The sequence below is a fragment of the Chiloscyllium plagiosum genome, chromosome 29, assembly GCF_004010195.1.
Source record: "Chiloscyllium plagiosum isolate BGI_BamShark_2017 chromosome 29, ASM401019v2, whole genome shotgun sequence".
NCBI classification, from domain to species: domain Eukaryota; kingdom Metazoa; phylum Chordata; class Chondrichthyes; order Orectolobiformes; family Hemiscylliidae; genus Chiloscyllium; species Chiloscyllium plagiosum.
The window spans coordinates 22,927,859-22,943,110 of record NC_057738.1 but is presented as its reverse complement, the minus strand read 5'-3'; the positions used below and the strand labels follow the sequence as shown (position 1 = coordinate 22,943,110).

At 40.1% G+C, this 15,252-nt stretch overlaps 2 protein-coding genes across 4 annotated transcripts in view; one reads left to right on the top strand and one right to left on the bottom strand.

Moving 5' to 3' along the window:
• Positions 1–15,237, bottom strand: part of eaf1 (ELL associated factor 1) — a 20,917-nt gene extending 5,680 nt beyond the window's left edge. The window contains exons 1-4 of the mRNA XM_043719275.1: positions 15,035–15,237; positions 11,229–11,323; positions 4,850–4,986; positions 3,429–3,595 (exon numbers count right to left, since the gene is read on the bottom strand). Of these exons, the coding sequence (XP_043575210.1) occupies positions 3,429–3,595; positions 4,850–4,986; positions 11,229–11,323; positions 15,035–15,137 (502 nt within the window). The 5' untranslated portion in view covers positions 15,138–15,237. The remainder of the gene's footprint in view (positions 1–3,428; positions 3,596–4,849; positions 4,987–11,228; positions 11,324–15,034) is intronic.
• Positions 14,434–15,252, top strand: part of mettl6 (methyltransferase 6, methylcytidine) — a 31,285-nt gene continuing 30,466 nt past the window's right edge. The window contains exon 1 of one of the 3 annotated variants that reach the window (XM_043719274.1): positions 14,434–14,516. In XM_043719274.1, the coding sequence (XP_043575209.1) occupies positions 14,490–14,516 (27 nt within the window). In that variant the 5' untranslated portion in view covers positions 14,434–14,489. Of the gene's footprint in view, positions 14,517–14,567; positions 14,833–15,252 lie in introns of those variants that run through there. The other 2 variants (XM_043719269.1, XM_043719272.1) reach the window with 2 other exon arrangements.

Genomic DNA, 15,252 nt, shown 5'->3' with positions numbered 1-15,252 from the left:
AGGTGTGGGCGCAAGTTTTGCATTTCTTGCGGTTGCAGGGGAAAGTGCTGGGAGTGGAGGTTGGGTTGGTGGGGGTGTGGACCTGACGAGGGAGTCGCGGAGGGAGTGGTCTTTCCGGAATGCTGATAGGGGAGGGGAGGGAAATATATCCTTGGTGGTGGGGTCTTTCCATATCCGTCATATCTTAACCTGCATGGCACACCTTTCCTCATTCCTGAAGAAGGGCTTATGCCCGAAACGTCGATTCTCCTGCTCCTTAGATGCTGCCTGACCTGCTGTGCTTTTCCAGCAACACATTTTTCAGCTCTGATCTCCAGCATCTGCAGTCCTCACTTTTTCCAAGTAAAAAAAGTTTCAATGCACAAGAATGGTCAGATATCAAATTCAACACCCCTTGAGTATATCATTGAACTTAAAAAGATTACATTGTACTGCAAACAAAATAATATCACGTTGATATAAAAGGTAGTAGAAATATGGAACTATTCCTCCCAATAAAAAAAAGTCTATTGAGGGCATTCAAAAAATGTAAAACACTTCTTTTATTGTGAGGCTTTTATTTATTAAAAATATTAAGTGATGTTGAAGCAAGTTTGGTAAAAAGAGTTCAGATGCAGATTAGCCACAATGTTATAATACACAAAACATTGTGTATATATACTACAAAAATGTACAGTATGAGGAACAGTGAAAAAAGTAAAAAGAAGTTGGCTAATATTTGCTTTCTCATCTAGAGATCTAAATGGTATTTTCCTGCTAGGTGGTGGTCTAGTCAAAGTTTACAGATCAGAATGAAGCTTCTCATGCCTGTACTTGCTCCTTTCAATGGGCGATCCAGAAAGCACCATCTGGCCAATTCTCCCTTTGAAGAGCCAAGGATCTACCTCAGCTTTAAATGGTTACTGCCATATCTCAAAAGAAAGAATAGTCTCTGCCTCAGCTCTTTTCTATAGGAACACAAGGCAAGCTCTCAGAATTCTCACTTCATTCAGTGATAATTTTACATCAATGAGCCTTCAATTAGAGGAAATAGTCAAAATTCTTCATAATGCAAGAAACCTACTAAAAATTATTTTTCTTCATCTCTGTTCTAGTAGAAGCTGTCCAAGTATTTCCCCATCACATCAACTTCTCGTTCTTGGTTTCATCCTGGTAGATCTATGCAGTTTGCCTCTTTGGCAAGAATGTCTTTATATATTAAGGATCAAAAATGTACAGTGTCCAACTGTAGCTTAACCAGTGTGCTGTAACTATTTGTCATGCCCCAATTCATAAAACTCAAAGTATTACTAGTCTTTTCAATCACCATTTTCTTGTATTTGTACTTCAAAGAAACTATTGAAAGATGTTGCAAGATATGTTTTTATGAACACATTTCTCTACTATAACTTGTGTCAAATAATGCCAGCCTAACAACCTATGCAAGAGCTCTTTCAGTCTTTTACAACTACCTTCCCACCAAACTCTTTATTTGTTTTGACCTATGAGACACATTATTTTTAATGCTTCTGGTATCAAATGCATTCCTACTAACCCTCACTTTCTGTTTATTCTTAGTCAATCAATTTTCTGTCAATGCTGTTACAACACCTTTCATAGCAATTTTGAAACAAGTCACTTACATAATACCTTATCTAATGCCATCTGAAATTTCTTCAGTACAGTTATGACATGCCACCAATCCAATATGGTCATTTTTTTTTCAATACATACCTATGAATGACTTAAGCTGTGGTTTCTGTCAAAATCTACAGAATGCCCTGAAATAAGAATGTAAGTACATCAAAATTAGAACAGGAGTAGGCCATTTGGCCCTTCAAGCCTGCTCCACCATTCAATAAGATCATGGCTGATCTGTCCCAAGCCTCAATTCCTCTTTTGTGCCAGCTTATTATAGTCCTCCACTCCCCAGTACAGAGGAACTTGGATTACCTGAATATCAATTATCCGAATTTCAAATTATCCGAAGAAGATCTCAAGGTCCCGATAGAAATATTACATCAAAGAGGTGTTTCAACACTGATTGTGTCTTTTGTTTACAATGATTAAAAACGAACCTGGCTTACTGAAATGGTGCACAGAACAACCTCGGACATCGATGGGAGCCCAGGCACTGTCTCCAAATGACTGCCCTTTCTCTGTGTCCCGACACCTTCGCTGGAGTTCTACACAGGGGTGTACCCTGAACCCCCCTTCCCCAAATAATCTCTCCAACATTGTCCTGTACAGGGCAAAGATGGAATTTGTCAAAAAGGTGTGTGTGTGTGTAGACTCACCCCCACCCCCACCCCCACCCAAAGGCAGCAGCAGACTTACTGTTGGCATCCAGTCTAGCTGCCCTGGGGTGGCGCAGAGTTGGGGGGGGTGGGGTGGGGTGACGGGGGTTGGCGTCGCAGGGGCTCGCATGCGGTGTACTGCTGCCTAGTCTCCTGACTGGGATGTGGACTTAGCAAGTGCCCACTGTGTTAATCCCATTGAACGCTTTGGGTGAGGGGGTGGGGGCAGTAGGAGACTTCAGCTACGCTGCAGGTCCCTTACACACAAGTGTGTGTCTGCTCAGAAACAAACCCTGAGACAGAGAGAGGGAGCAAGGCAGGCAGAGCGAGGAAAAAGGAAACTTCAGAAAAATCCGAACCCCAGAGTAGAGGCGTTGAATTAATTAACTGAATAATTAATTATCCAAACAAAATAGTGTCCGCCCATCTTGTTCGGATAATCGAGGTTCCTCTGTATTTCAAAAATCTAACTATCTTCTCTTTAAATACTTTCAGTGATTTAACCTCCATAACTCTCGAATTCCAAATCCTTCTGGAGAAGAAATTTTATCACCTTAAGCAGTTCAATACTCCCCCACTACAAGAAATATCTTTGCAATATCTATTCTTCCACACTATCCCTCTAAGCTATGTAAGTTTCTGTTTACACAGTGAGCATGCCAGCACACGGACTTTTAATTCCGGTTGCCATAGCCACACAATCACCTGCAAGGTTTACTCAGTAGAAAAAAAAGAGGACATAGCCTGTCAAGGCCTCTCAGAATGACGCACGTTTTAAACCAGATGGGTCTTTTTCTTTTGTAAGTGACAATCGAAAATGGTCATCATTAGACTTTTAATTCCAGGTTTTGTACTGTTTTCAAATTCCACCATCTGGGATTCAAATCCAGGTCCCCAAACCATTAGCTGGGTCTCTGGATGACTAGCACTGAAACAATATCACTATTGTTAACTATGAAAATACTGTAAACAACTGCAGGAGGACAAACAAATAATTAGGCAAGGCATACAGATAAATTGTAGAGCAATATATAGTTTTGGAGGAGGAGGACTTAAAATAAACACCAGGTAGTAAGATTTGATTCATCAAGTGGCTTTTCCTGCTCTTAAAAGTTTCATGTGCCCATTTACAAAGATCTTTCATTCGTATACCTCTTTTTATGTCATCAAGTTGTGGTTCAGGTGACGGGTTGTCCTTTGTCGGAGACGCTTTCGGACCAGGACATGGCTTACTTGGTGCTCTAAACTGAGAGGAAGGCTGAGATCTTCGCACTGCTTGTGATTCCAATTGAGCCTGGATTTTACTGCTCCCTTCAGCTCTGAAACAATTATTGGTAATTGGGTCATTGAGGGAGGATTAGACATGCATCATTTGATAGCAATAAGAAATTATATAACATTATCAAAATAACTTTAAAATTATTCTATAAAAGTCAAGGACAACAAAATCGTGATAATGAAAAATGTCCTCCCTTCTTATGTGTCATGCTTCATCTTTTGAAGAGACCAACCCTGGATGGGCCAGTTTCACAGTAGCCATATTTATCTCTGAGCCTAAGCACTTAAGTGCCAGGAGAGCAAGTAGTTCCTAAGCCTCAACACAAATACTGCTGGTGTCCTCACCCAATATTCATAATCATATTTTTCAAGAATAACTCGAGTAGTGTTCATTAATAAAACAAGTACCTCATTGTGAAAACCCTGCCTCCCATGAGCACTCATAAGAACGTTTTCTGCCATAATTTCTGTAAAATTCCCCAGGATAAAGCCATATTTTAAAAGTTTTGAATAAAAACGCTGGTAGTATACAAGGCAGAAACTTTAACCTGACAAGATTTAAGGATTTGTACAAATATTGAAGGATCTAACATTGTGAAGACTCAATATGCTACAAATTGTTTCAAGCTCTTGAGAATTATACATTTATAACGCAAGCCATTGCAGGTGTTGAAATGTAGAAATCTTGAAAATGAATTATTTCAAAGACACTAAATCTATAGTTTTGAAGAAGTGATCACTGCCCAATTGTTTCAATAAGTACTTAAGAACAAAAGGGTAATTTTAGGAGAACATGAAAAATTTTAAGGGTTTGGAATTGAGGAGAGAAAGAAAAATGATTTTTGAGAGCAGGCACAGGTACAAATTGTTCAATGGCCTATATCTATGCAATAAAATTCAATGATTAAATATTAATGTACTACTATTAATATATTTAGACAATAACATTTTATACAAAGTAAATCAGAAAAAACGACTAACAAGCCAATGCATGATTTGGAGATGCCGGTGTTGGACTGGGATGTACAAAGTTAAAAATCACACAACACCAGGTTATAGTCCAACGTTTAATTGGAAGCACACTAGCTTTCGGAGCGACGCTCCTTCATCAGGTTATAGCACTATCACCTGATGAAGGAGCGTCGCTCCGAAAGCTAGTGTGCTTCCAATTAAACCTGTTGGACTATAACCTGGTGTTGTGTGATTTTTAAGCCAATGCATAGTATTGTCCGAAATGCTATACGACAGTCACAAAAATAATTATTTAAATACTTTTAAAACATATGTATTCTCACCTGGTTTTCTTTACCTGTATACTGCTACTGAGTTTTTCAAGCACAAACTCCCCAGTATCATGGTTAATAATAAGTACACAATCCTTCTGATATGGCCTTTTATTACCTTTGAAGACAGTCATTGGTGGAGTAGACCCCTAGTGACCAAGAAACCTGATATTACTATTGCTTTGCCTTATTTTGTCTTGTACCAGAGTTCAAATTAACAAAATAATACCACTGCAATCATCAACTATTCTAATATATTTTAGCAAAACTCTTGCATTTACTGAGAGAGTAATTATACATCATTCATGGAAAGGTAAAGGCATATTCAAATACAAACATTGTACATTAAAATTTGATTTAAGCAAGTCTATTCCTGAAATTATCAAGGTTTTTTGAGTAGTATTGAATTATCTAATAATCTAAATCAAGTAATGCCTGTTATAAAGTGAGTTTTGAGAAGATTTGTAGTTCAGGTTGAGGTTCTGGAAGTAAGTTTGCTCGTTAAGCTGGAAGGTTTGTTTTGATTGTGAAAAACGAACCTTCCAGCTCAGCGAGCAAACTTATACCCAGAGACTGTAACAAAGTTAGAATTTAATGCAAAAAAAAAATCTTTATTCCCTATTTGAAAAGAACAGTATACTGCACTGATTCTCAAAATTCCTGTCTCTTCAGTACTTAAATGTAGTGAAATGAAATATGTGTGTATTAAGATGGCTGACAAGCCTTATTAAAGTTAAGTAACAATATGAAAAGAAGAATTAAGCACTTCAAATCAAGTAGACTTGCCTACAATGATATTAATGACGCTAATTACCAAGATTTACAGTAAATAACAGAACATATGAAACAGACTAGAATTATTTTCTTTACAAGATTTCACTGATCATACATTAAATAACTTGTTAATGTTCAAGAATCACTTTCACTAAATATTCAGCATGCTGATTCACGATGAGACCACAAATCCCCATTTGTTAAATTCTCAATTTCAGTTTCAATTCTCAATTTGTCAGTTACTAAGTGGAGGCTATGCATTTCCCCACATCAGGTGATAGATCTGATATTTTCCAATTGAACATTCATGCCATAATTTTAGTAGTCCTCTAATTTGCTCCTTGAAACTGTGATTACCAAACTGTCTGATCACATCCCATCTTTTAGACAGCTAACAAGAATTACGCTAAATCCAAACTTTAGCTAGATAAGGAGGAAGTGAGGACTGCATATGCTGGAGATCAGAGTCAAGAGTGTGGTGCTGGAAAAGTACAGCAGGTCAGGCAACATCCGAGGAGCAGGAGAATCCACATTTCGGGCATAGATCCTTCATTAGGAATATTTCGTTACATAACACAGCCAATAAATTAAATATTTAGAATAAAACTTCTTAGAGTTTCTGGGGCCACAGAAACAGAGAATTGGTGCAATAGTAGGCCATTCAGCCCTATGAGCTTACTTTACCATTCAACACAATCATAGTTATCTTCCAAATCAGTGCCACATTGCTAATTTCCCCCCCATTTCCTTTGACTTCTTTAGCCCAAAGAATTACAGCTATGAAAATATTCAATGTTTTGGCCTCAACTGCTTTTTGTGGCAGAGAATTCTGCAGGCTCACCATCTTGGTGGAAAAATTCCTCATCTTAGTCTTAAATTGTCTACCCCCATTTTCCTTCCCTTGACTCCAGACTCCCCTGTCACCAGGAACTTCCTGCATTTACCTGGTCTAGTCATGTTAAAATTTTATAGATGTCGATGAGAAACCCCCCTCTCCGAGCTTCTAAACTCCAGTGGATATAGTCTTAACTGATTCAATTTCTGTTCATATGTCAGTCTTGCCAACCCAGGAATCAATCTGATTAACTTTCATTGTACTCCCTCCATAGCCTGAACATCCTTTCTCAAATAAGGAGACAAATATTGCAGACAGTAATGTAATCTGCTGATGTAATGAAATCTTCTCGCTATGGAGGCCACATACCATTTGACGACTTCACCACCTTCTGCTCCTGCATCATTACTTTCAGCAACTGGTGTACAAGGACACCCAAGTCTCATTGCACCTCCCAATCTATTGCCATTCAGATACGTCCACCTTCTTGATTTTGCTTCTAAAGTGAATAACCTCTCACTTATCCACATTATACCAAGTATTTATCCATGCACTCAACTTGTTCAAACTGAGCATCTCTGCATCCTTTTCACTAATACTTCCTTCAAAGTGTGGTCGCAAGTAGTCAGGCTAGTGAAGAAGGCTTTTGGTATGCTTGCCTTTATTGGTCAGTGCACTGAATTTCAAATCTAATGTTGATCTTACTTTGTGCACCTCCTGTGCAGACATAACTTGCATGCTTCAATCTGCCTAAGCATCCTACGATCTGTATGTTCTTGTTTGCCATGATCTGCCTGTACTGCCCGTGGCATCAAGAACAGATAGCAGAATGAGATAAGCGGAGGACTAATCAAAGCCTGTTGAACTTTTAAGTATTCCTTTATTTTCCCAGTTTAAACTACAAAAGACTTTTAATGATAACTGGAGTCATAGAGATGTACAACACAAAAATAGACCCCTCGATCCAATTCATCCATGCTGACCAAATATCCTAAACTAATCTACTCCCATTTACCAGCATTTAGCCAATATACCTTTAAACGCTTCCTATTCATATCCCCATCCAAATGCCTTTTAAATGTTATAAGTGTACCAGCCTCCACCATTCCTCTGGCAGCGCATTCCTGAATGCTTTCCAGTTTCACAACATCCTTCCGATAGCAGGGAGAGCAGAATTGCACATAATATTATCCCAAAAGTGGCCGAATAGTGTCCTGTACAGCTGCAACATGACCTCCTATCTCCTATACTCAATGCTCTGACCAATAACGGAAAGCATACAAAATGCCTTCTTCATTATCCTATCTACCTGCGACTCCACTTTCAAGGAGCTCTATCTCTTTGATCAGCAACACTCCCCAGAACCTTACCATTAAGTGCATTAGTCCGTTCCTGATTTGCTTTTCTGAAATACAACACTTCACATTTATCTAAACTAAACTCCAACTGTTACTCCTCGACCATTGGCCCATCTGATCAAGATCCTGTTGTACTCTGAGGTAAACTCCTTTACTGTCCACTACACCTCCAATTTTGGTGTCATTTGCAAACTTACTAACTATATTCCCTATGTTCATATCCAAATCATTTATATAAATTACGAAAGGTAGTGTACCCAGGACAGATCTTTGTGGCACATCACTCGTCACAGGCCTCCAGTCTGAAAGGTAACCGTCCACCACCACCATCTGTCTTCTACCTTTGAGCCAGTTCTGTACCCAAATGGGTAGTTCTTTGTGCATTCCATGTGATCTAAACTTATAACCAATCTATAAAACACTATATAGGACAAACAGGATGACAGCTAACGATCCGCATCCATGAACATCAACTAGCCACGAAACGCCACGACCAGCTATCCTTAGTAGCCACACACGCAGACGACAAGCAACATGAATTCGACTGGGACAACACTACCATTATAGGGCAAGCCAAACAAAGAACAGCCAGGGAATTCCTAGAAGCATGGCACGCATCCACAAACTCCAACAACAAACACATAGACCTGGACCCAATATACCAGCCACTACAGCGGACAGCTGAAACTAACAACTGGAAGCGGCAGGGACAGGCCACTATAAATGCCGGAGGAAACACCACAGAAGCGCTTCACAGGAGGCTCCCAAGCACTGAGGATGTCACCTAGACAGGGGACGAAACGTTTGCAACAAAAATTTCAAGCTTGGCAAACAGAACCACAACAACGATACCCGAGCTACAAATCTTCACTCAAACTTTATAACCAATCTACCATGAGGAACCTTGTCGAACACCTTACTGAAGTTCAAATGAATCTTATTATGTTAATTCTTTATTTTTCGATAATTCCATGCAGTAATGCTTAACTTTTTAACTGTCATTTCTCTTACTATTTTGTTCCTAAATTTTTTTGTACTTCGGTTCCTTGGTGCCTAAGATGGCACCATGTACGCTGACATAATACATTTTTCACAATATTCCTGTACTTCTATACCTGAGTACATGTGACAAAAAATCTAAATCTTAAAAATAAACTTTTCACTGTACTTAGGTACATGTGACAAAAATAAGTCAAAGCAAATCAATACGGTAGTTGGGAGATCATGTTGTGGCTGTACAGGACATTGGTTAGGCCACTTTTGGAATACTGCATTCAATTCTACTTTCCCTGCTACAGTAAAGATGTTGTGAAACTTGAAAGGGTTCAGAAAAGATTTACAAGAATGTTGCCAGGGTTGGAGGGTTTGAGCTGAAAATGCTGGGGCTATTTTCCCTGGAGCATTGGAGACAATAGAGGTTTATAAAATCATGAAGGGCACGGATATGGTAAATAGACAAGGTCTTTCTCCCAAGTTAGGAGAGTCCAAGACTAGAGGGCATAGGTTTAAGGTGAGGGGAGAAAGATTTAAAAGGGACAACTTTTTCACGCAGAGGATGTTGCGCGTATGGATTGAGCTACCAGACGAAGTGGTGGAGGCTGGTACAATTACAACATTTAAAAGGCATGTGGATGGGTATATGAATAGGAAAGATTTACAGAGATATGGGCCAAAGGCTGGCAAATGGGACTAGATTAATTTAGGATCTCTGGTCGGTATGGATGTGCTGGACTGAAGGATCTGTTTCCATGCTGTATATCTCTATGACTAGTCACTCCTTGACACTCAAAGTGATCTGTTTATATTTGCATTTATACTGATTGCTTAAACATAGAAAAACATTCTAACATGTTTCACAGGAGATATTAGAAGTGGTGACAAAAAAATCCATTACTTTGACCAAATTTTAAAGAAGATTTTTAAAGGAGGAAATACTTGTTAGGAAGGAAGATGTGTTGGACATTTTGAACAACTTGAGGATAGACAAGTCCCCTGGACCTGACGGGATATATCCTAGGATTATGTGGGAAGCAAGAGAGGAAATTGCAGTACCGTTGGCAATAATCTTTTTGTCTTCACTGTCAACGAGGGTGGTACCAGGGGACTGGAGAGTGGCGAATGTTGTGCCCCTGTTCAAAAAAGGGAATAGGGATAACCCCGGGAATTACAGGCCAGTTAGTCTTACTTCGGTGGTAGGCAAAGTAATGGAAAGGGTACTGAGGGATAGGATTTATGAGTATCTGGAAAGACACTGCTTGATTAGGGACAGTCAGCACGGATTTGTGAAGGGGAGGTCTTGCTTACAAGTCTGATTGAATTCTTTGAGGAGGTGACCAAGCATGTGGATGAGGGTAGAGCAGTGGATGTAGTATACATGGATTTTAGTAAGGCATTTGATAAGGTTCCCCATGGTAGGCTTATACGGAAAGTCAGGAGGCATGGGATAGAGGGAAATCTGGCCAATTGGATAGAAAACTGGCTAACATATTATGCAGAGCTGGGCTGAGGAATGGCAGATGGAGTTCAACCCTGCCAAGTGTGAGGTTGTCCATTTTGGAAAGACAAATAAGAATGCGGAATACAGGGTTAACGGTAGGGTTCTTAGTGAGGTGGAGGAACAGCGGCAATTGGATAGGTACATGGATGGGTGCTTAAGCTAGGACAACTGTTCTGCACAACATCGTGGGTCGAAGGGCCTGTTCTGTGCTGTATTGTTCTATGTTCTATGTTCTAAATGAAACAAAGTAGGGAGGCATTAATCTTTATATAGTGACATACTTTATTCACTTTTCTCAACTATTCTTTTGCTGCATGGCATCCATCCCCGGCTTGAGAAACAACTCAAGATATTTTATGACAATCATTTGGAACACACATTTGTCCCAAACAACCTGTCCAAAAGTGACCTTATGGAGGAAGCCTCATTACAATTTCAAGGAGTATAGTGATTCTACTGAACTAACAAGCCAAAGTCACGATTTAGTACATTTGCAATTCATTTTTATTTTGCAATTTGAAAAAAATCAAAGACCAAGAAAGGATGTTTGACATAGTAGGATTAAAAAAAAATCAAATTAAAATATGTTCTGAAGAAGGATCACTGGGTCTGAAACGTCGACTCTGCTTTTTCTCCAGATGCTGCTAGACCTGCTAAGTTTCTCCAGGATTTTTTAAATAAAAATGTTGGCTTGGACACCTTACTTGACAATATTCTTTTTGAAGCTACACATACTGAAGCTGAACTTTTTGATAGTCTGTTAATATTGGTATAGTCAAAAAGGAGTAGGATGGGTGAGATGCTGGAGAAATCAATAGTGACCTGTGTTCTGATAAATATATTTGATTTACAAAACCTATATGAGATGAAAACAATTTCAATTGGTCAAGAATATAAATAGCATTGATGAAAAAACTGAAAACTTACTGGGATGTGTGGTAAAGTTATGGTGACTTGGTCACCTTTTCCAACCTGTAGCTCACCCTCACAAGAGGTGTCAATGGATGCTGGTTTAAAATCATCTGAAGGAAAAAGATGCATAGATCAGATACCAAAAAAAAAATTTTTTAATCGACCAAATATGGTTACACATAGCTAATAAAATCACCTCATTTGCTCTGTGGATGTTTGCTTTTTATATTGTGCCACTACTCCTTTTCAGATAACTTATATTAAACATTTTGTTTAACTATTTTAACTATATTTTAGTTTTAACTCCTATAGAAAACATTATACACTGTGCATAAGAATGCAAGTAGTATGAAATTTCAGAACTCATATTCTTGAATAACAGCCTTATATTAAATGATTGAGACATTTTAAGTATCTATCAATTAGTGAAAAACTTCAGTTCTTCAAAGTTAGTTAAGAATATGGTGTTTCATTGGGATAAATTTGTTTTTAAGTACAATGTAGCCAGTTGTGAAAATACTTCTGGCAAAGGGACTCTATTACTAATGCAAAATTATGTCCACTTGAGTCATAGAGCTGTACAGCAATGGAAACAGACCTTTCGGTCCAACTTGTCCATGCCAACCAGGTATCCTGAATTAATCTAATCCCATTTGCCAGCATTTGGCCCATATCCCTCTAAACCCTTCCTATGGCATGTACCCATCCAGATGTCTTTTAAGTGTTGTAATTTCAACAGCCTCCACAGGGATTTGCAGAACAAAGCAGACTTATGGTGAAACTAAAGTACAATAGTTAGATGAAATGAAGGGAGAGTTGGAGTACAAGTTTTGGAGGGCTCTCCATCAATTATGTTCACATACATTTGTACTCTTCCTACTTTTAGGTGTATGAAGATGAGCAATCAGCATCTGAGTGATTTGACTATGATAATGCCACAAACACATATAGCCCTGTTGTTGCCCAGCATCTTGTATACAACATTTGTCTATCAATAGCAAACAGCATTCCTAGTTGATTTAGGACGAAGATGGTCCATAACATCTTTGGAGTTACGGTCCAACAAGGAGCCCATGAGTCAGCATAGGTAAGGAATATAGATTAGATTAGATTACTTAGTGTAGAAACAGGCCCTTCGGCCCAACAAGTCCACACCGACCCGCCGAAGCGCAACCCACCCATACCCCTACATTTACCCCTTACCTAACTCTACGGGCAATTAAGCATGGCCAATTCACCTGACCTGCACATCTTTGGACTGTGGGAGGAAACCGGAGCACCCGGAGGAAACCCACGCAGACACGGGGAGAACGTGCAAACTCCACACAGTCAGTCGCCTGAGGCGGGAATTGAACCCGGGTCTCCGGCGCTGTGAGGCAGCAGTGCTAACCACTGTGCCACCGTGCTGCCCATAATAGAGTGGAAAAAAATAGAGAGGAAAAAAAACTGGGCATTCCAAAACAATTCCAGTGCTCAAACAAATCAAGCATGCACTATGATTTGTTGTAATTAAGATGGAAAACACTCTCCATCTGTCTGAAATAGAAACAGTCTCAGATACTCCCGGCAAGTTAGATCATGAGAAATGCCTATAGTACAGTAGAAGAATTACTGCTGTGTTCACATATTCTTGGACAGATATTTAGCATACTACAAACATAGGTCAGGAGTACACCATTCAGCCTTGAGTTTACTCTGCCACTGAAACAGATGATTTATTTAATCTCTATTTCATCTCTAGTTACTCAATTATATTCCCTATCTCAAGGTTCTCTGATCCAACAAAAATCTATTGATCTCTATTTGTAATTTGTACTTTGCAAGGAAAACTTTCAGATTTCCACAATTTCTTTCATGAAAAAGACTTCTAGGTTCTACTCCAAATTCCTCAGCAGTAATTTTAAGCGTGTAAACCCGTACTCTGGGTTTGCTCTAAGAAACAAAAACTTCTCCGTAATTACCCTATCAACTCCCTAATTCATTTTAAACACATCAATCAGATCAATGTGTTGGCCTTGGCTCAGTAATCACTTGTGGAAGATTATTGGTTCAAGCCAACAGAGCACAAACCTAGACTGACAGTTCACTGCAGTATTTTAAAAAGTACTTTATATTTATACTTTTATATAAATATATTCTTATATTTATTTGTCAGCTGGGGACTTCTCAGGTAAATGACAGAAAGCAGATGGTGACGGTCAAAGGCTGTTTTTAAGATTGGAAGCCTGTGTCCAGTGGAGTACCACAGGGTCTAGTGCTGGACCGTGCTATTTGTTGTGGACATTAATGATCCAGACACGAATCTAGGAGGTATGATCAGTAAATTCACAGATGACATAAAAATTGGTGGTGTGGTAAATCATGAGAAGCCTGAGACTACAGGATGACATAGTCAAACTGGTCTGGCAAATTTAATCCTGAAAAATTAGGTGATAGATTTTGGAAGAACTAACAAGGCAAGCAGATACATGTCAAATGGTAGGACCTAAGGATGCACAGAGGACTCAAAGGACCATGGTGTGCATGTGGATAGATTCTTGAAGACAGGTGGGTATGCTGGTTATGAAGGTATATGGGTTATTTGCCTTTATTAGTCAACACACTGAACACAAGATCATGTAGGTTATTATGTAACTGTAAATAACATTAATTAAGACACAGCTGGAAAACTTTGTGCAGTTCTGGTACTATATTATGGGAGGGATGTGACCTGTATTAGGAGATTTATATTTCAGAACAGACTCTACACCGAGGAGATACACTTGGATTGGAGCGAATCCAACAAGACACTCGATACGGTAGAGTTGTTTTGCTTAAAGCAGAGGGGGCTGAGAGGGCCGTGATTGAGGTGTACAAACTTAATTTTGATAGATATATAGGTAGGTAGAAAGAAACCTTTCCCCCTACATGGGTCAATAACCAGGGAGCACAATTCTAACATAAGGAACAAGAAGTTTAGAGCGAATCTGAACAATTATTTTATCACCCAAAAGGTTGTGGGTATCTCGAACTCTGTGAGAACCCTAGACATTAAAGGACTATTTAGATGGACACTTGAAAGGCAATAGCATATAAGATACGGGCCAAGTTCTGGAAAATGGAATTAGAACAGATGCTTTATGACCGGCATGACATGATGTGTGGAAGGGTCTTTTCCGTGCTGTACAAACTCTATCCCCAGTACTAAAATGAAGAACAAGGAGAAGCCACAATATTTAATCCCTCAATAGGGAAGTCATAAAACAAAAGTAGCAATTGAAAAGCAGAATACTGCGGATGCTGGAAATTAATACATCGCCGGTGGTGAGATATTGCTTTGTGTTTGTTTACGGGATTTCTAACACTGCAAGGCACTGGGGGGGATGGGAACCCCGAGGCCTGGGAGGCGCTATCGCAATGCAAGTCTCCGCTTGGGTGGCCCATCAATCACACCAAACGTTAAACCCAGGGCGTCTTTAATCCCTGCTCGTTTATAGTTGCCCTGTCTGGGGGGGTAGAAGGAGAGGTAGTGTTTTTGCTTTGGAGGGCTTCGCGTAAACTTGACTTCTGCGGTCAATCCCGGGGTGACAGCAGGCTTCGGAAGCCGTGGTCGGCAGCCAGGAGTTCTCAGAGGCGCCGGGTAAGCATAGGGGGCGGAGAGGGCCCGTTTCCCTTCACTCTCGGTACCAGAACACACTCACTCTCGCTCCCTTTCGCTTATGGTTTCCCCGCCCATGTCACCGCCAGAGGTTGCAATTCGGGCCTGGGCCCAGGCTCCCAAGGCCCGCCTCTCCGGCCTACCTTCCCCGTTCACCCTGCCCCCCCCCCCCGACCTCACTCACAGCGGATGGTGTGGAACGAGCTCTTGGGCCGTTTCTCGAAACTCTCGCCCAGTTTCAGCACGTGCTCTTCCTTGCCCAGCGCCGGCTGCGCGGTACCATTCATCGCCGAACGCTTCAAACCATCGATTCTTTCCTTTCTCCCCTCCCCCCCCCCCGCGAAGCAGCCGGCCTTGCGGTCTCTTTCCTTTCGGATGTTTGGAAAACAAAAAAAAACGCGA